The sequence below is a fragment of the Scyliorhinus canicula genome, chromosome 10 (assembly GCF_902713615.1).
Source record: "Scyliorhinus canicula chromosome 10, sScyCan1.1, whole genome shotgun sequence".
Taxonomy (NCBI): Eukaryota; Metazoa; Chordata; class Chondrichthyes; order Carcharhiniformes; family Scyliorhinidae; genus Scyliorhinus; species Scyliorhinus canicula.
In genome coordinates, this window is record NC_052155.1 from 80,771,477 (window position 1) to 80,795,541 (window position 24,065).

The 24,065-nt window shown below is 46.9% G+C and overlaps 1 protein-coding gene across 3 annotated transcripts in view; it reads right to left on the reverse strand.

Moving 5' to 3' along the window:
- Positions 1–562: 562 nt before the first annotated feature.
- adcy8 (adenylate cyclase 8 (brain)) overlaps positions 563–24,065 on the reverse strand; it is a 137,516-nt gene continuing 114,013 nt past the window's right edge. For 2 of the 3 annotated variants that reach the window (XM_038809231.1, XM_038809230.1), the window contains 4 exons: positions 23,068–23,214; positions 13,814–13,906; positions 13,584–13,698; positions 639–1,126 (listed from right to left, as the gene is read on the reverse strand). In XM_038809231.1, coding sequence (XP_038665159.1) covers positions 639–1,126; positions 13,584–13,698; positions 13,814–13,906; positions 23,068–23,214 — 843 coding nt within the window. Of the gene's footprint in view, positions 1,127–13,583; positions 13,699–13,813; positions 13,907–23,067; positions 23,215–24,065 lie in introns of all 3 variants that reach the window. The other variant, XM_038809229.1, reaches the window with a different exon arrangement.

Here is a 24,065-nt window from a genome sequence, read left to right on the forward strand (position 1 = left end):
TGAGCACAACTCCGCCGCTTTAAATGGCCACTCGTGCACAGCCATGCAAAAAGCATTACGGGACCTTTTTTAAAATTTAAAGTACCCAATTATTTTTTTCTAATTAAGATGGCCAATCCACCTACCCTGAACATCTTTAGGTCGTGGGGTGAGACCCGCACAGATATGGGGAGAATGTGCAAACTCCACATGGTCAATGACCCAGGGCCGGGATCAAACCCGGGTCCTCGGCGCCGTGAGGCAGCAGTGCTAACCACTGCGCCACCGTGCTGCCCTGGCATTACAGGACCTGCATATCAAACAAATAGACCATGCGCAAATAAAGAAAATTCAGATCGCAACAACTCGTGCTTTAACTCGTTTCACTAACTATATAACTTTTTAATAATAAAAATCGCAAAAAAACTTTTCATCAGATTTCTGTGAGCATAGGAGTGAAATTAATTCATCTGTAATATTACTATAACTAAGTATTCTTATCGAGTATTAAACAAATCTAGACTAAACATAAGGTATATTGGTTTCTCAATAATGTAAATAATGCACAATTTAAACCACTAGACCAGTTTTAAAAAGTAAACCTTTTTATTTATATATATATATAAAAGAAATACAAAATTTCAACAATTAAAATGAAATTATGGCATTTCAGTTTTTTCTGAACCTTCGACCTGTGCCACTGCTTCAGGTACATTGGAAGTTAGTAATGTCCTTCTGTTGTAGTGTCCTTTAATTATGCCAGAGTTGTTGTTTTCATTCAGAATTTGTTTTTGTTTTTGTCTGTTTAAACTCTGTACAAGTCCGAGAACAACAGCAGCCAATGAGTATTGACCGGCTAGCTTTCTTGGCTGCATTATAAGTGGATTTGGCTGAACTCTTCCCAGAAGAAAGTATGTTTTGATCTTCCCTTCTTGTTCACTTATCCCTTTGACATATATTTCACCTCTGTACTCAAAGGCAAATCCTTTGTCCTTCAGGATTAGGTATGTGTCTTCAGGCACTTGAATTTTGCCACTAATGCCTGTGCTATCCATGCGGCTTGCTAAGTTTACAGTTTTACCCCAGATATCGTATTGGGGTTTCTTAGCACCAATAACTCCTGCAACGACTGAGCCATGGCTAATACCTGGAAACAAATGTGCATTATCGAGTCAATCATTTATATACTTAAATGCATTAATTCCTGGAGAGGTGCTGTTTCCGGTCATGGCAACATAATTACATTCATCACTCACCCACCACCCAATCTTCCCACCTTTTCTCCTGATGGATAAAACTTCATAGAAACTAGTAGCCCTTCAATAGCTTTCTCCAAATTTCTACTCTTCATGATGAAAGATAATGAACATTGGAAGGTTGTTTGACCATGGAACATATTAGAGCTGAGCTCTGTATAGTCCTGGCCTGATGCCGAAGCACACTTACTTTCCGGCAGAGGTCAATGAACAGCAATCGTGAGTCGGAAACTTGGCTGATTGTTAAGCCCCTTGTCGAGTCAGAGACTGAGTCCAATTACTGTCCCCTGAGATTAGTAAATTCAGTATAGACCAGGGATTGAACAGACAACGTTCTTGGTCTGTATTGCTCAATATCCGAATATGATACTGGGGTAATACCTGCACTTAGTCATCAGGGAAACTTATGAATTACTACTTAAAGAGAAAAGGGGAAATTAAAAAAAAACATCATCTACACATTTCTAACTCAGTAACATTCACAAGGCACTAACATGTTTAAACTTAGTGTGAAAACAAATAGGTGCTTGACAAAATGGAACCATTTCACCAAGAAATAAGGGTTAAATCTTTGTTCTAAATCATATCATAAACATGTATATCAATGTAAATGCCAACAGAGCATAGAAATAAATTAATTAAAATTTATAATAGAGCACATCCATTAATTTGAATTGATATTGTATTGGAAACTAGTCCAGTAATTAAAGCAAAAACCTTCTTAATTCTGACCAAAAAAATCAAAAGGACAATTTGCTTTGGAGGAATATGTTATTACCAGCAGTCAATCTCAAAATATTTGCAGTCAAATTAGTATCTTTATTGCAATCATATTTTTTTTAAATACAGGATTTCTAGTTATTCTTTCAGCAGACGTCAGTGGAATCTCACTCTGGAAAAAGCGACATAGTGTTGATGTGTAAAAACAGGCCAAAGAATAATAAAAATGCAAACGTTGTCAAGAGTCCAGCCTTGGTGACTTGTTTATATCATTGAATATGAAAGTCCAATCAGGGACACTTACTCCTGAGTCGAGAAAGGCAGGTTTATATCTGATGGGCTCAATGTAAATCTTGGAATAAACACCCCACTTCCTTGAAATCTGCCAGCTATAATTTCAGCAATTATCATTGAAGAAAACAGCTTCCTAACTACCAACCTTGTTCCATTTCAAACTTCTTGCTTAGTATTCAAGTTTTGTTATAAGCAACATTATAATTGCTCCTTTCTTGAGTCTAAGTTTGTACAGTTGTACAATGGCATGCCCACTGGAATTAGACAGTGCAGGAATTCTGGAGGATATACAAAGCAATCATGGGCAGTGTCCATGAATCAACATTGATATATATTTTTAAAATTCACCTGACAGCTTTAGAACTTTTTCATTCAAATCTAGTGAATCTTCAAAGAAAAGCTTTCAAATAATAAATTGTATTAAATAATTCAATCCTCCCATGTGGGCCCTCCCATACCAGCCCTTCCTCATCCCATGCCACTCTATCCTTCCCATGCTATCCCTTTCATGCAATCCTCATCCTAATCCCTCCCGTCAATCCCATCCCATCACTCATGGAGGCAATCTTTGTAGTTGGGCTCCTGTCACCTTCCCATCTGTTAGTTCTCGACCAAACCCACGCCGTTGCCACCAACCTTTGGCAGCTGCATATGCATCACAAACTCAGCCCCTCCACATAACCCATGTGCCTCCACATGAGCCAGGCACTGCTGATCAAATAAACCCACTGACAGACATGCCCTTTAAACTGACCAATCAACACAGTTCAGACTGTAATGACCCCTTCGGAAGTAGTGGAGCGTGCACCATCCGGTTCACATTAACTCATAACGAGTATCAACTCCCCGGTAATTGGGGGCGGAGCTTCTCCCTTAACAGGGAAGGCTCCAGAGTATAAAAACCTCGGCCTGGCTGTAGGTCAGGGAGGGTGACCTTTCAGGGTGTGGGAGTTTAGTAGTGTATCTTAATTAATCTCTTCCCTTGTATCCTACTGTGCATCCTACAAGTGTTCCTCGCCCGTCAGATTCTACACTGGCGACGAGGCTGAAGTGGAGTTACCACCGTTACTCCATGTTCCACACCCGGGCCATTTTGCCTCGACCGCAAGAGGCGTTACCTAAACTGACCGAGATGCCTCACTTACCCTCCAAATTCCCCTCCAACTCGATTTTCAAATTTGCTGATGGGTAGTGGGTCAGATTTCAAACAATGACGAGATGGAGTACAGGAATGAGATATAGAATCTGGTGAACTGGTGCGATGGCAATAATCTTTCCCTCAATGTCAACAAAACGAAGGAGATTGTCATCGGTTTGAGGAAGCATAGAGAAGAACATGCCCTGTCTACATCAATGGGAACGAAGTAGAAAGGGTCGAGAGCTTCAAGTTATTAGGTGTCCAGATTACCAACAACCTGTCGTGGTCTCCCCATGCTGACACTATAGTTAAGAAAACCCATCAACGACTACTTTCTCAGAAGACTAAGGAAATTTGGCATGTCAGCTACTGCCCTCACCAACGTTTACAGATGCACCATTAAAAGCATTCTTTCCAGTTGTATCACAGCTTAGTATGGCTCCTGCTCTGCCCAAGACAGCAGGAAACTACAAAAGGTCATGGATGTAGCCCAGTCCATCACGCAAATCAGCCTCCCATCCATTGACTGTCTATAATTCCCGCTGCCTCGGAAAGGCAACCAGCATAATTAAGGACCCCGCGCACCCCGGATATACACTCTTCCACCTTCTTCCGTCAGGAAAAAGATACCAAAGTTTGAGGTCACGTACCAACTGACTCAAGAACAGCTTCTTCCCTACTGCCATCAGACTTTTGAATGGACCTACCTCTAAGTTGATCTTTTTTCTACATCCTAGTTATAACTGTATCATTGCATACTGTATTTTCTCTTTCCTTCCCTATGTACGGAATGCGTTGTCTGCACAGCATGCAAGAAACGCTTTTCACTGTATACTAATACATGTGACAATAATAAATCAAATCAAATCATTTAAAAGCTTGAGGCCGTTGATGTGAATAATGATGGTTGGGCTCAATATGTAGAGTGTATGCAACTTTTTTCAGACCAAACGGACATTCATCATTTGCAGTTTCCACTTCCACACAGCCACCCAAGCCCAAGATGAATCAGACAGCAATTTTTCGGCGCGTTTAAGGAAGCTGGCCAGGACTTGCGGGTTTGGGCCCACCCTGAGAGAATCCCTTTGCGACCTTTTTGTCTGCAGGATCCGGGACGCCGCCAAGCAGAGAAGGTTGCTGACCCCAGCTGACTGCAGCGGGCAATTGAGATTGCCGTCTCCCATGAGAGTGCGGAGCTGGGAGTCCCTGAGCTGCAAGGGATGGCGGCATTGAATCTAGGGCACTCCGGAAGAAGCCGCTCAGATCCATCCGAGCCGAAGGACAGGGAGACCCGGCAGTGGGGTGCCTGCCTAAAAGATGGCAGCAAGGGAGGCAGAGCAACTGTAGAGCGTAGGAATGAATCCGTGGAGCTGGGGTGCCCAGACAGACGTCCATGTCCAAGGCCCAGTGGCCCACCGACGGCCAGCCCACTTGCTGTCTCTCCAGGTGGTCCGCCCCTCTTGTGACAGGGCGTATTAAGTCAATGATCGCAAGGAGGACCCTTACCAACTCCATAGTTTTAGGCCCTCCAAGTCACCCCAATTCGAGTCAATAGGCACCCCATCGACATGGAGCTGGATACCAGAGCAGCTATATCCTTGATCAGCCGCTGTACATTTGACGGCAACTTCACCGGCCTCCACACATTGACTCTCCACCACACCGAGGCCAGGTTGGTCACCTACATTGGAGAGCCGGTGGGCAGTGAGGGCACCACCCAGGTACCAGTGACCTATAGACACAAATTCATTAATCTACCATTTCTGGTAGACCATGGTGGGAGACTGTTGAGTCAGGACTGGCTACACCTTTTGAAACTCGACTGGTGGAGAGTATGCCGTTTGAACCCGCATGGTCACGAGTGGGCCCTGACCAGATTCCCCGAGGTCTTTGCTGGGGATAACCAAAGGGGCTGTGGCCCGAATCAGCGTAGACCCACAGGCACAGCATTGTTATTTCTGAATGCGCCCAGTCCCCTAAGCATTGCTGCGAAAAGTCAAGGTCGAATTGGACCGGCTCAAACATTTAGGCATCATCTGCAATATACAATTCAGTAATTGGGCCGTCCCGGCTGTGCCAGTACTCAAACCAGACGGTTCCGTGCGTCACTGCGGGGACTATAAGATGATGGTGAACCACATTTCTCATTTGGACCGAAACCCCGTACCCCGGTGCCTATGCAAAGCTGAGGAGGACAAAAGTTCACAAAACTGGACATGAGCCAATACTGGACCCAGATTCCCACCGGCTGTCACCGTGAACACCCACAGGGATTTATACAAATATACCTGGTTGCCGTTTGGGGCCTCGTCCGCATGCGCTATTTTCCAGCATGTGATGGAGACCATCCTGTGAGAATTATCCCGGGTGACTGTCTACTAGAATGATGACCTCACCACTGGGGTGCCCGACCAGGAATCCTGAATAGGGATGGCTCCACAGTATAAAATCCCTGGCCTGGGTGCAGGTGGGGGAGTATGACCCTTTGAAGCGTGGGAGTTTAGTAGTGTATCTTAATAAATCTCTTTCATTGTATCCTACAGTGCATCCAATGAGTGTTTCTCGCCTGTCGTATTCTACACAGGCAGCCAAAAGCTGATTGTTATTACTATAGATTGTCAAAAAGATATTTCATGGAGTACCTATTATCTGCCACTAGGTGTCCCTGTAATGCTTTATAAATGGCTGTGTAGATTAATATGTGAATGAATGATTTAAGAAAACATTGTAATAATAAAATTAATGCTTAAACATATTTGTATCAATTCTAGTGTTTATTTACGTGGAAGATCTACAATCTGTGCAACCATTAATCCACTGAATAATTGAAAAGGGACTTAAATGTTTATTTTAAATTATGGTGAATTGAGATTGCATTCTTAAAAAAGAATCAATGACAGTGGAAAGGATGATACCAGTTCAAGTGGGTATTTAAGTGTATGAAGATGACTTTCCAAGTGGAATAATTAATTGATGAGAAGTGGCATTTGATCTTAATTGGTCAGGTCCTAGATGCTCAGTAAAGGGCAATGTGGTTTTAGATGGCTAGATGAATGGAACGTCCGGTGCACAAAAAATCATAATGAGCGTTTAATGGGCCAGATTTTGCAGTCATTGGTGAACAAATGCGCCAGATCCATGTGTTAAACTTGCATTTGCCCAATGACCTTTTATGAACTTTTATGAACTGGAGGTTCCTGCCATCGCACCAACTAAAATGCACTGCGCCTTCTACATCTACAGAGCATCTGGGACCTGTGCAAACAGGCCAAACAATGATGTATCTCCTGAACCAATCAGATTGAAGAATGGTTCATGAGCAGCACAAGCGTGCGAACCAGGAAGTGTCATTTAGAATATTTAACCAATTAGGGAAATCAGGTACAGAAAGCAAAATAAAGAGAAGGAAGGAAATATTGCATTGAGAGAAAAATAGAAGAGAAAGAAAAAGTAATTAAAATAATTTTTATTAACATTTTTTACTTTTAAAAACTATCCAACAATGAAATCTGAAGACTGCCCACATTTTGAGGTTTAGTTTTGGCAGCAGAGAGGTTTTCTCAGCACTAATTAAGACTTGTGGTGCCATTAAAAAATTATACTCGAATGGACAAGCACTACGTTTTCTGGTGAGTTTGGTGTATACGAAGGCGGGGGCGGGGGGGAGGAGGATTCAACATCTAAGCATAAATGAGTTTTCAGTGGGTAGAGCAGTGGTGGGCAATCTGCAGCCCACCTGGGTTCTGAGTGCGGCTGACGAGAGATTTTGTTGATGTGACAACCTTCACAAGGACCATGTGGGGCTCGTAGAGTACGAGTTCCGCCCAGCTGGGTCTCGTTAGCGAGCCCTTTAAATACTGCTCCCAGACCCTTCCCAGGAGTTCCGGTAGTCCCGGGTTGGGACCTTAGTGTTGTATGCCGCGACAACGGCCCTATCTTTTGAGTTAAAATAGCCTTCTTCTTCGTGTCTCCTAGATTACTACATTGGTGACGAAAATCAAGCACAAGATTCTGGACAGCCTTTCTTGAAACTCCAGCAAGGAACAAAGTGCGAGGATAATTGGGCAGCACGGTAGCATGGTGGTTAGCACAGTTGCTCCACAGCTCCAGAGTCCCAGGTTCGATTCCCAGCTTGGTTCACTGTCTGTGTGGAGTCTGCACGTTCTCTCCGTCTGTGCGTGGGCTTCCTCCGGGTGCTCCGGTTCCCTTCCACAATCCAAAGATGTGCAGGTTAGGTGGATTGGCAATTTTAAATTCCCCTTTGTGCCCAAAAAGGTTAGGTTGGGTTACGGGGATATGGTGGAGGTGTGGGCTGAGGTAGGGTGCTCTTTCCAAGGGCTGGTGCAGACTTGATGGGCTGAATGGCCTCCTTCTGCACTGTAAATTCTATGATAACCTGGAAATGTTTTTATTTGGAAAACTGGAGCTATATGATGTGGGCTTAGAGGACTGGCCCTAGTAATGCGCTTATTTCATGCTTACAGCAGAGAAGGTAATGACCAACATATGGTAATCCTTCTGAGTATTTGTGGAGCCTTGACGTTCGGCATCATCAAGAGTTTGACGTACTCGGAAGCCCCAGACTCAAAAACATCTAACGAGCTATATACTAATCTTTTTTTAGTGTAACAAGTAGGCTTACATTAACACTACAATGAGGTTACTGTGAAAAGCCCCTAGTCGCCACATTCCGGTGCCTGTTCCGGTACACAGGGAGAATTCCGAATGTCCAATTCACCTAACAAGTATGTCCTTCGGGACTTGTGGGAGGAGCGCCCGGAAGGAACACACACAGACGCCCGGAAGGAACACACACAGACACACGGGGAGTCTGTGCAGACTCCGCACAGACAGTGATCCAAGCCGGGAATCGAAACCGAGTCCCTGGCGCTGTGAAGCAAAAGTGCTAACCACTCTGCTAGTCGGGTTAGTGGAAACCACTGTGACCCAAGACCATTGATAATTCTCCAACATCACAGCCACTCATCCACACATTGCACATCGGCACAGTAAGTTCCATTGTGTATTGATACTGATGATGCAGCAAGAGAAATGATGAGTTGGCACTTGGGGTGCAATAATATGCAAGATACAGAAATGGTGCTAATTAATACATATTATGTGGCAACTTAACAACATACTATTTGGTCAAACAGCCATGAGTCTACCTCTGGTGAATTAAAATTTCTTCAATTTACACTACCTTCTCCTTCTGTGTGATACATCCTTGTGTGACCTCAGCAGAAAGGCTGCTTAGATCCCTGCTCTAACTGCTGAGATACTTTTGGCCTATGCGCTCTGGAATTTGGAGCCTTTGTAGGCCATGGCAAAAATAGGAGAAGAGATATCATGTCAGGTGCTGACTTGAGGATGAGAATTGGGAGCATTCCCATTTCCATGTCCCCTTTCTGCTATCATCCCTTCCGTGGGCTAGCACCACATCACTCCTTCCACTCTGCTGCACACCAGTTTGGCAGAGATCAGCAGCACATTATTAGAGCAAGATATGTGTCACCCTGTTGAAGGCAGCAAACATATGCAAAGCCATGGTCATGACATGCTAGAACTCATTTGAGAGCTGCCTTTGAAGCTCTGTGGAGATGGGCTGTCTCTGTGGCAGACATTGTCACACTTCCCTGCACTAACAATCGAGTTGTACTCTCAGAATCCCAGAATTGTTGCAACACATTTGGCCCATTGTGTCTGCACTGACTTGCTGATGAACAATTCACCTAATGCCATTCTACTCCCTTATCCCCGTTAACCCTGCACATTCTTAGAATGCCTTGATTGAACCCGCCTCACCACACATTCAAGCAGTGACTGAGTTTGCATTCCAAGCTGCACTTTGGTTTCAGGGTTTTTCCCAATCTGCTGTTTGAAAAATCTTCCAGTATTCATGTCAAACCACACGGTGGCTGCTGTCATACCTACCTTGATACTCCACTGTCCATTCATGGGAGGAGATCAGCTGTGCCTGCGTCTGGTTCCCACAGATCCAGTAGCTGCAAGCCATTCATAGCTTTCCAGTAGAGGTCTGTGATTGACAACTTCTACAAACCATCTGCAGCTTTGATTCACTCATCTCCCTTCACGGCTCAGTGGCCAAAGTGGTGAAACTCCAATGTTTGTAAACATCAACCACATCAAAGTGCATTCCAATCACTCAAGCTGTGATTTCACTGCACTTACTGTGAAAAAATATGAATGGATCAAAGCTGCAGATGGTTTTAACCAGCTGTCAATCACTACTGGCTGGCTATAAATGATGTGGGAACCAGACGCAAGCGCAGCTGCTCTCCTTCCAGGAATGGATAGGTAGAGAAGCAAAGTAAGATCTACAGCTATAATGCTTCCCACTGTCCCTATTTGGACTGCTCTCTAGCTTCCAGACAGGGGTCCCTTTGTGAGAGGGGGGGGGGGGGGGGGGGGGGGGGGGGGAAATGGGTTGGATCTGATTCTGATGGGGGGGCGGGATTTGCAAGGAGGGGAACCCTTTAGGCAGGGGGTCCCTGGGGGTGTCCTGCTATTACAAGGGTCCTTGGGGATGTCCTCGTATCACATGGGTCCCTGAGGGTGTCCCCTTATTACAGGGGTTCCTGAGCGGGGCCCTCCTATTACATGGGGTCCCGGGTGGCGGGGGGGACGACATCTCTGTACTTGGGGGTGTTGGGGGCACCCAGGCAATCTGAGAGTGGGAGTAGGTTGCTGTGTCGTGGGCCGGGGGGGGGGGGGGGGGTCAGGACCGCTTTGTGGTGGTGGTGGTGGTGGTGGTGGTGGTGGTGGGGGGGGGGGGGGGGGGGGGGGGGGGTGGCTGACTGCGGGACCTCACTATCGGGCCGCCCGCTCAAAACGACAGCCAATAGGTCATAAGTCATGGTGCTCATTTGAAGAGTTGGTGGAGACACGATGGGCCAAATTGCCTCCTTCTGCACCATTCTGTTAAATGTGGCTGGACTTAACAGGGAGCCTGATTCATGACCCTGCAGCTAAACTGTGAGGAGCGAGTTCTCCCCCGTGTGGCGCCTTGCCCTGTAGCCATTTGATGTTGAGGTGGCATAAATTGGTTTAAGGAACTTCTGCCCTGTGATAGTTGCCAGACATTCAAATGGCTAGCAGCTGTCTGATCCAATCAGTACAACGTGAGTGCTGGCCACTACTGGAGCTAAAGCTGTCCCAAACATGAAGGAGGTGGTGTTTGGGTGTAAAGTAAATGGAGTGGGGTTATCATCAGGATGAGACTGGAAGGTCAGGGCAAGGGCCGGGCGGGGGGGGGGCGTTACAAATACCAGGGTATGGAGTCGGGTGGAAAACGGTCGTGGGGGGGTCACCTTTCCCAAGAGGGTACCTTGCTCGCCACCTGCCAGCTCAATGAGAGCTGCCATTCTGCAAGTTTGGCATTAGCCTTTCCTGCTGCTTGTTAAATCCCAGTGGCAGCAGGATGTAGTTCTCAAGTAGTTTATTAATTGGCCATTTCAGGGCCTCTATTGACCCACGGATGGGCAGACTACTTGAAACCACCCATGTCGCAAGTGAAACTGCACATGGGCAGGGGTGGTTGGGTAGGTAACGGGCAGGGCACCCATGGCATTTGATGGGCCCCCTGCCTGCAAACTCGCTGGTGGAGATTTGTAAATGCAGTCCATAAATTCAGCATGTAGAAAGGCAGGAGGAGCATTACATCATGTAACACACAATACATTACTGCTAAAGTGCAACTGCGTGCAATTTAAAGTTTCTTTTAAGGCCACAGTATTTAATTGCTGGTTTTATGAAGTAAATTAGACTAATTTGTCCGGCAGGTGGCGAGCAAGGTGCCCTCTTGGGAAAGGTGACCCCCCCACGACCGTTTTCCACCCGACTCCATACCCTGGTATTTGTAACGTCCCCCCGCCCGGCCCTTGCCCTGGCCTTCCAGTCTCATCCTGATGATAACCCCACTCCATTTACTTTACACCCAAACACCACCTCCTTCATGTTTGGGACAGCTTTAGCTCCAGTAGTGGCCAGCACTCATGTTGTACTGATTGGATCAGACAGCTGCTAGCCATTTGAATGTCTGGCAACTATCACAGGGCAGAAGTCCCTTAAACCAATTTATGCCACCTCAACATCAAATGGCTACAGGGCAAGGCACCACACGGGGGAGAACTCGCTCCTCACAGTTTAGCTGCAGGGTCATGAATCAGAATCAAATGTAAGACCCCTAAGCTCAGAACATCAGGTCAATTAAAAATCAGAAGGAATCAGCATGAAATGAGTAGTTTTTTCTGAACTTTCATTCTTGTGTGACACAATATGTTCAGTTAACAGTGTGATATCTTCAGCATGATTGATGTGTCTCAAAATATTTATATAATTAGATGTTATGATCTGAATATTAGATATCGGACAAGATCAAATTTTATTTATTGCTACTCAAACTTCCAAAGTCCTCTTACATGAAATCTAGTTTAACGTGTGCATAAGTAACATTCACCCTCTGTTAAAACAGAGCATCAGAGCAGGACCCAGCCATACTCGCCATTCAGAGGCTCGGGTTTATAACACCATCATCTAGCAAGAGAGAATGAAACGTATTCGGCACTCCTGAAGCATAGATCCTCAGGGACCTCGGTTTTATGACTGGGTGAACTGGGAGATGTTGCAAATATTGCTTGTTCTTGCCTAATGGAGCCCGATGGATAAAGGTTCACAGCCATGGTGACCTTCACAGCTGCTGGTTTGCTCTGAGAGTGCAGTAGTAGCTGCAGCAGCCGGAAGATTTCAGTGAGGACATGACATCAGAATGAAGTGGAGATATCTGACCCAATAGGCCGGCTTTTCATGTTAGAGGTGGGAGTCAGGATATTTCTTGCTCAGCACATCCACCTTAGTCAAAGGTGCCTCGAAAGGTGCAATATCATTCCGGGAGGGATGGGGGGGGGGTGCAGGGGGGATTTGTGGGGGGAGCGCAGGTGACACGAGGAGTGTCAGGTGCATGCTTCAGTTGGGTCTGCTAACTCCGGAAGCAGTTTGGAGGTGGCCACAGGTGTACCAAGTGTCGAGGTGGGCTGGTTGAAGAGTCCGTCTGGTTCTCTGAAACTTCAAATTAGTTATTTTAGCCAAATGTAAGACCCCTAAGCTCTCATGTTCCCTCACTCCATTCTTCATGCCCCATCCATGCCAACCTATGCCCCTTCAGTTATCCCCAATGTGCCTTATATTCTCTATGCCAACCCATGCCCCCCACCTACCTCCAATGGGCTTCTCATACCTTCCATGCCAACTCCCAGCACTTCCATGCCTATTCGCCTAGTATATACTCGGTACAGAGCTAAGTAATCTTACAGTACCAAAGACATGCGTGGAAAAGCTTATTAAAAAATCATTTGTAACTCACTCAAAAATCTACTGTTATTTCAACTCTCAAAATGTCAATCAACTTGTAGATACAGATACTTAAGTATCAATAGAAAAAGCTACAAACACGACATTTTTCATCTTATGTAAATTAATGGATGTCTGGGTTCTCAGTCAAGCCTCATTCTGCATGTATGACTGAGAGCCCACACTTCCATTATACTGTCGAAAAAGATCTAATTTGGCAATAGTTCAATGTTAATTTGCATAAGATGAAGCGGTGTCAAAGGCTTGTAGTTCCTGCTATTGGTACTTTTAAAGGTCTGGCTGATTGACAGCAGTTTTTTAAGGAAGTTCTGAATGCATTTTGTAAAACCACCCCATGCTCTTGCTGCTGGTCCGCTCCCCAACACCCCCAGTGATCCCATCACTTGCCTGTTCTTGAGCCCCTCCTTGATCCAAGGCCTCAGGTGGGTGCAGTACCAGCAGCAGCCACCATCTCCTCAGTGGCACTGCTGAGAACATAAAGACTTGCTGGGCTTGTCTGGCTGTCAGCTCTTTGGGGGGGGGGGGGGGGGGGGAGACTCCCCTCCCCTCCCCTCCCCTCCCTTCCCTTCCCTAGGGCCTTTGATTCCAGGGAAAGGCCTACTGCTGACTTGTTAAGTGCCTAATTGGGAAAAGATGCAGTCTCTCGAAAAGAGACAGTTCGGGGCTCTTCAGCCAGGAGCTGAGACCCCAGGTTGCCTCCTCAAGATTCTGCCCTGTAATTTAACATTGAAATCGGTGCGAAATATGTAGAATGTTCCAGAACAAATTCAAGTGAGAATTAACGTCAATATTCAAGCTATACTTACCAACACGAAGTTCAAAGTTATTGAAAGAATGTTTGTTTATTTCCTGTATACTTTCATTCAAAGCAATTGTAAAGTCTGCCAGAGCACACAGATGGACCCATTTTTCTTCACATTGCTATATAAATAGTAGGTGATAAAAGCAAAGTTTGTTTTCTTAATATGTTCATATTCATATATTGTATTTAAAATTCAATAAATTGTGCACATAGTTTAAACTGATTCTTTTTTACCTGCTTCTCAGGAGACAATCCAGAGACAGCCATGTAAGTACTCCCAATTGTTTTAATCTTTTCAATGTCCTGAAATCGCTCTTCAACCAGCAACTGAAAGAATTATCAAGAAAGAAAAACAATTAAAAATGGGCAGATGTATCATCCCAGGTGTGGTGAATGTGATTCACACTATATATAGTTGCCAATATCACTCCATGTATATATGTTCGTTATCTACCCGTTGTAAGATCAATGCTGTATATAGTTGCCAATATAACTCCGTGTATATATGTTCACTATCCACTATTGTAAGTGCAGTTGCACTATCCGACCACCAGGGGGAGTCGCTCTGGGAGTATGCGAGAGTTTGTACTGGGCTCCTCCCTTGGCTCCGCCCAGGACTCCTCCCCCTGGGACCGATGTATAAAGATCAGTGCCTTAGAGCCAGCCTGCAGTTCATCTGGAGTTCAACGACGAATAGGCTGGCTCTGTTGTAAGTGTATTAAAGCCTCTGTTCAAATCCAACTACACGTGTTCGCTGAATTGATGATTCCATCACCAGGAATTATATTTACACTGTTCTGAACAATTTCCTACCCGTGTAATCTCCTTCAGCCCTACCATTTTCTGAGATCTTTGCATTCCTCGAACTTGGGCCTCTTGTTCACCTGCACCACATGCAACCATCCATCAGCTGAAGCAGGCACTGGTGTAAATTGCCTGAAGAGTGGTGGACGCAGGTTCAATAATAATTTTCAAAAGGGAATTAGATACTTGAAAAGAAAAAACTTGCTGGGATCTGGGGGAAGAGTTCTTTTTAAAAAAACAGCACAGGTACCAAAGGCCAAATGGCCTCTTTCTTTGCTGTATCACTCTCTGAATCTATGAAACACCCTGGGATGTTAAAGGGACTACATAAATGCAAGTTGTTATTTATTTTCTATTATTAGTTCATGTATATCCAAACTGCAGCCGAAAGGTCACACGTAGATCCCAACACTTCCTTGATTGCCATCTTGCCGTGGTGGAGAGACTTGAACATTCATTCCATTGATCCCCATAGCAATGCCGTGGAGTCTTCAACTTCTGGCAGGGTCACCCATGATGGTAAGGTCGGAAGGGATGAACCAGACAAAGCGCAATCCAAAACAAGTCCTCAACGCCAGATCAGGTGGAAGATACCTGTATGGTATCAACGGCTGTGATGGCAGATGAAGGCTGCTGCAGTAGGGAGATTACCAGCTGTCGGCGTTCCCTTGTCAGTGCAACTGGACCAACCCTCTGTCAAGAAACATGTGGTTGCTGATGTGCAATGGCATATCCATGTTAAAAGATATCCCACACCAGGCATCTACCTAAAGGAAATCAGAACACCCCAGCAGAGACAGGCCCTGTGGCGATCAACAGTGACTGGACAAAGGGCAGCACGGTGGCCTAGTGGTTAGCACAGCTGCCTCACGGCGCTGAGGTCCCAGGTTCGATCCCGGCTCTGGGTCACTGTCCGTGTGGAGTTTGCACATTCTCCCCGTGTCTGCGTGGGTTTCACCCCCACAACCCAAAGATGTGCAGAGTAGGTGGATTGGCCACGCTAAATTGCCCCTTAATTGGAAAAAATAATTGGGTAATCTAAATTTATTTAAAAAAAAAAAAAAAAACAGTGACTGGACAGAACCATGAGATTTTGGCCGGCACATAGGTGGTGGGAGTATGATTCGGTCATCTCACTCTTGGAATAGCAACCGGCGAGCGTATCGGCAGCTTTCTTCAGGGCTGAGCAGGTGAAAAGGGCCTAAAACTCAGGACTCTGGCGGGAGCAACCCAACATGCGATCTCCTACTGGAAGTCTGAGCAGATTATTGTTAGGGCACCTACTCTAGCCCCTTTCCCCTCCGAGGTGAGCTGAGTGGATGGGGGCCGAGTGGGAGGAGGGGTTGCGGATTGCTGAATCCGTACATGCAAGTTTCGATGAGTTTAGAAGGTGTGAATAGTAGGGGGATGGGTAGAGTGGGGAATGAGGTGGTTTCGAGAGGGGGAGGAGGTATGGGCAGCATTTCTGACAGAGATGTGGGGGTGGCAGACCCTTGGCGATTCTTGCATCCAGGGGAGAGGGAATTTTCCTTCTCACTGCTGCATAAGGTCTACTCGCAGATCAATGTTTTTATAATGGGGAGGGCTCTGCTGCCGGGGGTAAGGAAAGTGGAGTATAATTGTAATTTCCGACCATGCTCCACACTCGGTGGATGTGGTTTTGGAGAGGGGGCCAGCTCAAAAGCCAGCATGGAGTTTGGATGTTAATCTGAGCTTTGTAAAGATGACCAAGGTGTTGGCTGATTATGTAGAGTTCAACAGGAATGGGAGGTTTCACCCTCAATGTTGTGGGAAGCTCTAAAGACAATGTTGAGAGGGGAGGCGATTGCATATACGGCGTAGGTGGATAGGGAAGCAAGGGAGGAACGGTAGTGGCTGGTGGATAAGATATTGGAGGTGGATGGGAAGTATTTGGAGAGCCTACCCCAGAGCCTTTAGCAAACAGGAAGGTGTTGCAGGACATTTGACCTGCTATTCACAGATAAGACGGCGCGGCAGCTGAGATGGCCGAGGGGGGCAGTCTGAGTATGGGGAGAAGGCCAGCAGGCTGCTGGTGTACCAGTTGAGGAGGTAGGCGGTGTCCCGGGAAATCATTCAGATACGGGAGAGAGGAGGTGGGTGGTGGGGGGGGTTGGTTTTGGCCCCGGAGAAGGCGAATAGAGTATTTGAGGCGTTTTACAAAAGGATGTACGGATCGGAACCTCCGGAGAACGTTTCGGACATGGTTCAATTTTGGGAGGGATTGGAGTGTCCAAGGGTGGAGGAAGACCAAGAGGTAATGGAGGAGCCGCTGGGGGCAGAGGAAGTCAGGAAGGCAATTGAGAATATGCAGGGGGGCAAAGCACCGGCACCGGATGAGTTCCCGATGGTGTTTTATAAGCAGTTTGGTCTCGCTTCTGTTGGAAGCATTTGAGGATGCAGTGGGAGTGCTCCCAGAAACAATGTGTCAGGTCTCCATTTCACTCCTTTTGAAGAAGGATAGGGACCTGGTGGAAGATGGGTCATACCAACCAATCTCGTTGAATGTGGACACAAAGATTTTAGCGAAGGTGTTGGAGCTCAGGTTGGAGACGTGTGTCCCGCAGGTCATTGGGGAGGATCAAACGAGATTTGTGAAGAGTAGGCGATTGTCTCCCAATGTGCGGCGCTTGTTAAAAGTGGTGTTGTTTTAGGCAGAAGGGGATGAGCAGGAAGTGATTGTGACGCTGAATGCAGAGTAGGCCTTTGATAGGGTGGAGTGGAGGTGTCTGTTTGCAGTGCTGGAGTGATTCAGGATAGGACTGAAGTTTGTGTCATGGGTTAAGTTGTTACACAAGGAACCAAAGGCTAGTGTCCAGAAAAATAATGTAAGTTTGGGCTACTTCCGACTGCATCGGGGAACGAGGCCTATGTCCCCTCCCCAACTCGAATCGGTGATTGAGCCTTTGGCCATCATGTCGAGGAGCTTGGAAGGGGATAATTGGGCAGGGTAGGAGCATTGGGTGTCTATGTATGCCGACAACCTGTTGGTGTACGTCACAGATATAGTCAAGGGGGGACATAATGGTGATACTAAAGTGGTTTGGAGTTTTTTCTGGGTATAAACTGAATTGGGGAAAAAGTGAGTGTTTCCCAGTCACCCCGCAAGGGAGGGGAACTAATTTGGGGGTGTTGCCGTTCAGGCTGACAAACTCGCATTTCAGGTACCTGGGGTTCAGGTGGCAAGGGATTGGATGCAGCTTCGGAAGCTTGGTGAGCAATTACGGCAGCACTTTAAAGCGGGGAGGGGGTCGAAGATGATATAGATCAGGGGTAACCAGATGGTTGAGGCGGCTAGAGTTCAGGGAGGATAAGGGGGTGGCCCTAATGATGGGTCAGTTTGCGAGTTTGGGGGAGTTAGTGGAGAAGTATGGACTTGCGCAGTCAGAGGCGTTCAGGGACTTGCAAGTCCAGACATTTGTGAGGAAGGTTTATTCGAGTTTTCCGGTTGCGCCACCCAAGTCTTAGGTGGAGACGGTGCTGTCGTTGGCCGGGTTGGAGGAGGGTAAAACTTCAGGTATTCATGGGATGCTGCTGGCGAATGATGGGGCCTCGCTTGAAGGGATTACGGCGAAATGAGAGGAGGTGCTAGGGCAGGGGTGGGCAAACTTTTCCGTGCAAGGGCCACATTCAGAAATTCACAATTTTAAAAGGCCGCATAGTATATTAAGTAAAATAATTAATATTTAAAATAGCCAAAATAAAAGGTTTTTAAAGAAAAAAAGCAATTAATTTTTATTAATTAATATTTTCAAGTAGAAACTTCACATGAAACACATGTTGTGCTGAGCAATGATCACCCTACTCAAGTCAACGTATCCACCCTATACCAGTAACCCAACAGCTCCCCCCCATTAACCTTAAAATTATAAAAAAAAAAATTTTTTTTAAAGGAATTTTTTTTTAATGACTTGATCTTGGTGAGCCGCATAAAGACCTTTGGCGGGCCGCATGCGGCCCGCGGGCCGTAGTTTGCCCACCCCTGTGCTAGGGGGTGAAGTGGAGCAGGGGTGTGGTGTGAGGTCTTACGGAGGGTGAATGCCACATCATCGTGTGCGAGGTTTGGGCTCATAGAACGGAAGGTGGTGCATTGGGCACACTTAACAAAGGCAAGGATGAGTCGGGTGTTTGAGGGGGTAGAAGACAGTGCGAGCAGTGTGGGAGGGGTCTATTGAATCACATACATATGTTCTGGGCATGTCCTAAGCTAGTAAACTTTTGGGACTCCTTCTTCAGCACCTTAGGCAGAGAGCTGGAGCCGGGTCCCGAAAGGCCATGTTCGGGGTGTCAGAGCTGCTGGAGCTCCAGTCGGCTGCGGGGGCAGATGTTTTAGCCTTCACCTCGCTGATTGTTTGTAGGCAGGATCTATTGGAGTAAAGGTCACCTTCTCCACCCAGTGCTTCAGTGTGGCTGGAGGGGGCCTCCTGGAATTTTTGTATTTGGAGAAAGTTACACATTGAGGGGGTCGATTAGAAGGTTCTATATAAGATGGCAACTGTTTGTTATGTATTTTAAAGAGCTGGTCACTGTCAGCTATTGGGGGAGGGCAGGGTGTTTGGGGGGGCTGTTCTTGTTTTCGTGTTATGTTTTTGTATTTGCATATAAATTTTAAAATGTTCAATAAAAATATTTACAAAAGAAAAAACAATAATCTGTTCCGCCCCCAAGCTGGCTGGAAAACTGCATCCAGCAGGCTTATCTACCTGCAGTCAGAAAATCAAAGTAAAACTCAATTTCAGAAACTGGGATGTATGAGCCCTCTGCATAATGAGCAAAACAATTGATCGGAACAGAGAACCACCCTTATTGTCCGTGAACCCACTGTGGTGACTATATTGCTACTGCAATTCACCACTGTATTGTACTCTATTATGTTGATGCCCCTGTGGGCTCCGCCTGTGGCTCCGCCCCCTCAGGGCTGGTCTATAAATCTGCAGCCTGTAGGCGGCACTCAGTACAGAGCAGTCGCAGGCAGGCACAGATCTAGCTTATTAAAACCACTGTTCACTTCTACTAATCGTCTCATGTGAATTGATGGTCGCATCAACCAGGCACTTCAACATTGACGTCTCTGCCCTGCAAGACACCCGAAGAGCAGGCAAGGGTAGTTGAGGGGAGGCGGTGGTTACACATTCTTCTGCAGAGGAAAATCTGAGGATCAGCCCAGGATGCATGGAATTGGTTTTGCCATCAAGAACAAACTCGTCAACACACTCTCGGAGCTCCCTGTCTGCATCAATGAACGCCTCATGACAGTCCATCTACAGCTCGTCAAGACCCAGCAGGCAACGGTCGTGAATGCCTCTGCCCCAAACCTTGATGCCAATGATGAGTCCAAAGAAGGCATCTACTCCACCCTGGACACCATCCTCTCCAACCTTCTGAAGAAAGATAAAATGCATGATTCTCCCATGCCGCGCCGTATGGGAGAATCGCCGTTCGCACCATTTTCTCCCGCGGCGACGGTCTGACGCCAGCAGGCGATTCTCTGAGGAGTGGAGAATCGGTGCCATTTGGGCTGGCGCGTTTGGCCGTCGTGGGCCGCTATCCACGGCCAGGCCCCCGATTCTCCGGCCTTGATGGCCCGAGCGGCCATGCGGAACCGGCAGAGTCCCGCCGGCACCGTTCACACCTGCTCGCAGCCGGCGGTAACTCTGTGCGTAGGGCCGAGGGAGGCCTGTGGGGCGGGGGAAAGCGTTCCTTCACCGGGGGGGGGCTTCCGATGGGGTCTGGCCCACTGTCAGGCCCCACCGATCGGCAGGCCGGCTTCTCCAGCCCCGGCACTATTTTATTACGCGGCCGGCCCCTCAACCCCCACGCCATGTTGCGTCGGGGCCGGCGCATTGAGGAAGTCCCCCGCGCATTCGTGGGCTGGCGTGGCCCAACTTCACATGCGCGGGTTGGCGTGGCCCAACTGCACATGCGCGGGTTGGCGTGGCCCAACTGCACATGCGCGGGTTGGCGTGGCCCAACTGCACATGCGCGGGTTGGCGTGGCCCAACTGCACATGCGCGGGTTGGCGTGGCCCAACTTCACATGCGCGGGTTGGCGTGGCCCAGCTGCACATGCGCGGGTTGGCGTGGCCCAACTGCACATGCGCGGGTTGGCGTGGCCCAGCTGCACATGCGCGGGTTGGCGTGGCCCAGCTGCACATGCGCGGGTTGGCGTGGCCCAACTTCACATGCGCGGGTTGGTGTGGCCCAGCTGCACATGCGCGGGTTGGCGTGGCCCAGCTGCACATGCGCGGGTTGGCGTGGCCCAGCTGCACATGCGCGGGTTGGCGTGGCCCAACTGCACATGCGCGGGTTGGCGTGGCCCAGAATCGGTAGTGCCCGTGCCCGTTTCGCGTGAAACACGATAGTGTTCACGACGGCGCAAACACTCTGTCTCCATTTCGGAGAATCACGCCAAGATCATCCTCCTTGGGGTCTTCAATGCCAGGGTTGGAAATGACTCCCAAATTTGAAAAGGAACCAACGAAAAAAAAGGAGTTGGGAATTGCAACTCCAATACGGTTCTCCGGCTCACCAAATGCGTGGAACACCAGCTTGCCATCACTAATACATTGTTCCGCCAAAAAGACAAGTTCACAATTTCTTGGAGACAGCCACGATCAAAGCACTGACACATGATCGACTTAGTCATCGGCTGACCCCAAAATCAAAATGATGCCCCCATCACCAAAATGATCACCGTGCAGACTACTGGATCGACCACTGGCTCATCCCCCTCTTCCACATCTACAAACTCCACCAGAAGCAGCGGAAGATGAAGAAACTGCTCAGAAAAAAGATCAATGTTGAGCAGCTTCAAGAGTCAAGCATGCTCGTGAACTTCCAACAATGTCTTGTCCAAAATCTTAAAAGTGTCCCATCTAATGGAGTGGAGGAAAATTGGAAAGGGCTGAAGACAGCCATCAACTCAAGCTGTGAAAAAACAATTGGTTACAAGACCAGAAAACACCAAGACTGGTTCGCCAAGGATGACAACCCCATCCAAGACCTCATCGACAAGAAGAGAAAATCTCTCCGCGCCTGACAAAACAACATAACCGGCAAGGCAAAGAGCTAAGGCGGAGGTGGTACAAAGAAGAACTGGGGAATTCAAGAACCAATGGTGGACTGAGAAAGTGAAGGAGCTGCAACTCCTCGCTGACGAGCACGACACCCGGGGCTTCTCCAGTGCCACCAAGGCAATATATGGACGCAATACCCTAGGCCTCAAACCTGTGCGGAGTCAGGACAGAACCCTTTTGAGAGTCAGAGAAAACATCAGTCTTCGATGGACAGAACACTTCCACAAACTCCTAAACCGTGATACAACCATAGATGATGACAAGATGGAGGGGCTGGTTTAGCACAGGGCTAAATCGCTGGCTTTGAAAGCAGACCAAGGCAGGCCAGCAGCACGGTTCACTTCCCGTACCAGCCTCCCCGAACAGGCGCCGGAATGTGGCGACTAGGGGCTTTTCACAGTAACTTCATGTGAAGCCTACTTGTGACAATAAGCGATTTTCATTTTCAGGTTGAGGAAATTCCCTAACTCCCCATCATAAATGATCTTGGATTCCCACCAAGCATGGACTAAGACAAAGCCACCATTAAACAGTGAAGGATGGAAAACTGCAGGAGTGGACGAGATTCCAGCGGAGATTTTCAAATATTACCAGTGGCCTATTAATCCAGTAAGCGCTCAGTTAAGAACCACTTCCTGTCTTCGCCGGCATATTACCAGTATTGGGTGGTACCTCTGCCAGATGGAGAAACTGCAACGCAAATCCTGATGGCCTCCTAGTAGGTTCCTGGGGTGCTGGGCAGCTCTCCTCATGGCCTCTTAATGGCCCACTCAAGAGTCCCCAGGTTTCAATGGCCACCCAGAGGAATGCAATACTGCTGGAGGGTTTACCCCATTAGTTTCCAGGCCCTGCCACCTGGCCCCAGAACAGTGCATAAATGATCTTACCTTGTTTTTGATGGTACCTCAACATGTAGGTACCCTCTACTTCTCCCTACATCCTCAGCCATGGCTATAGGGACTACGGCTGAGGCTGCTGATCATCTGACTGGGCCGGAAGAAGTTGCTGGCCCTGGTGGAGGCCAAATGTCACCCAGGACTCCACCATCTACCAATCTACCTACTTAGGAGCCAATCCTGCTTTTGGTTCCAGCAGCAGGACTATTTAACTGTTGATAAAGTTCCGGCAAATGACTTGGACCTACGCAGCAGATGGACAATCTTCTCCCATTGTTTCATGAGTACCACTCTGGGCAGTAATTAAAGAGAGATATCCTGTACTTCTATTGGTGCCTTTCACAACCTCAGGGCATCATTAAATGCTGACAGCATTTGACGCCCTTTTGAATTTAGTCACTTGCAACACAGGAAATTCAGATGGAACAGCAAATTAGGGGCAAACTCCCTCTGACCTTTCCTCCACTGGGCTGTGATGTTGAGTCATTCAAAAAGTATAGTCCCGATGTAAAACTGGGACAACCCTCAACATGAGCATGACGAAAATGATGCTAGCCATTATTGTCCTTTGTCAGAGCAATGAAAGCTTTGCCAAATGCTTTGTTAAGAAGACAATGAAACGTTTACTTCAAAAACCCAACAGAAGAAACAAAAGCACATGTCTTTAAATTGCATAGCTATGACTTTAAAGTTACCTCATCAAAATCTGCAATAATTTCATTCAGCAAGCGTAAACATTCTACTCCTTGGTTATTCATCTCAGTTTGAGAATAGAAATCCGCAAATCCTGGAATTGAGGCGAACATCACAGCAACTGAATCGTAAGACTGTGAATAAAGTTCCTGATGACAACAGAACAGAACAGTAATAAAGTGCCAATCAATCAGGTCAGAGTTAACAGTTTGCTTCCCGTAAGTCAAAGTCGTTTCGCGTTAAATTGTCCAATAATTTAATATTGGGAAGTTAGTGCAAAAAATGTAATTATCAGATGATTTGAATCGATCAGTTTTGAACGAAGAAAAGTATATTACTTATTACATTTTCAAAAAGCATATCCAGGCATGCTTCTCATTTGTCAAATTAATGTGAAGGAAAACAAAATCGAGTCACAGCAGATTCCATAATGATTATCTCACAACATTGACCAGCTTTGATTTTCTCTCTAAGCCAAGGTATTAGTCTACTCAGTGGAGATAGTATTGGCTACAACAGCACAGCTTCCAGTCTTACATCATGGTTAATACTTAATTGTTTTTGGCCAATCTATGGAGGCTAGGAGGAGTGAGGTGGTGACCACAGATCTCCTGCAGAGCACCCATGTGGAACCTTTTCCTTACATTTACAAACATTGCAAATATATATATATTGTCCCAGGCAAACCAAAACAAATATCCTTCCATGCTGTGACAGTGTGGAAGTATTGAATTGCATGTTCAAACCAGTTTCAATCTCCTTCAGTGTATCATCCACTGTAAAGAGAGACCATGACGTAATCATAGAATCAGTGATGACAAGCACTTCTGGAAACAAACAATTTTTAATTGGCAAAGATAGTTTCCAGAATCTTCATCGCTAATCTTAATTAATCCCATTCTCTTTCCGTATCAAGAATCCACAAGTGGTGGAAGACCGGGAAGGGGGAGTGGAGATGGATTAACTTCTGGGCAGTCACCCAAAAGCTGCACCGGGAAAC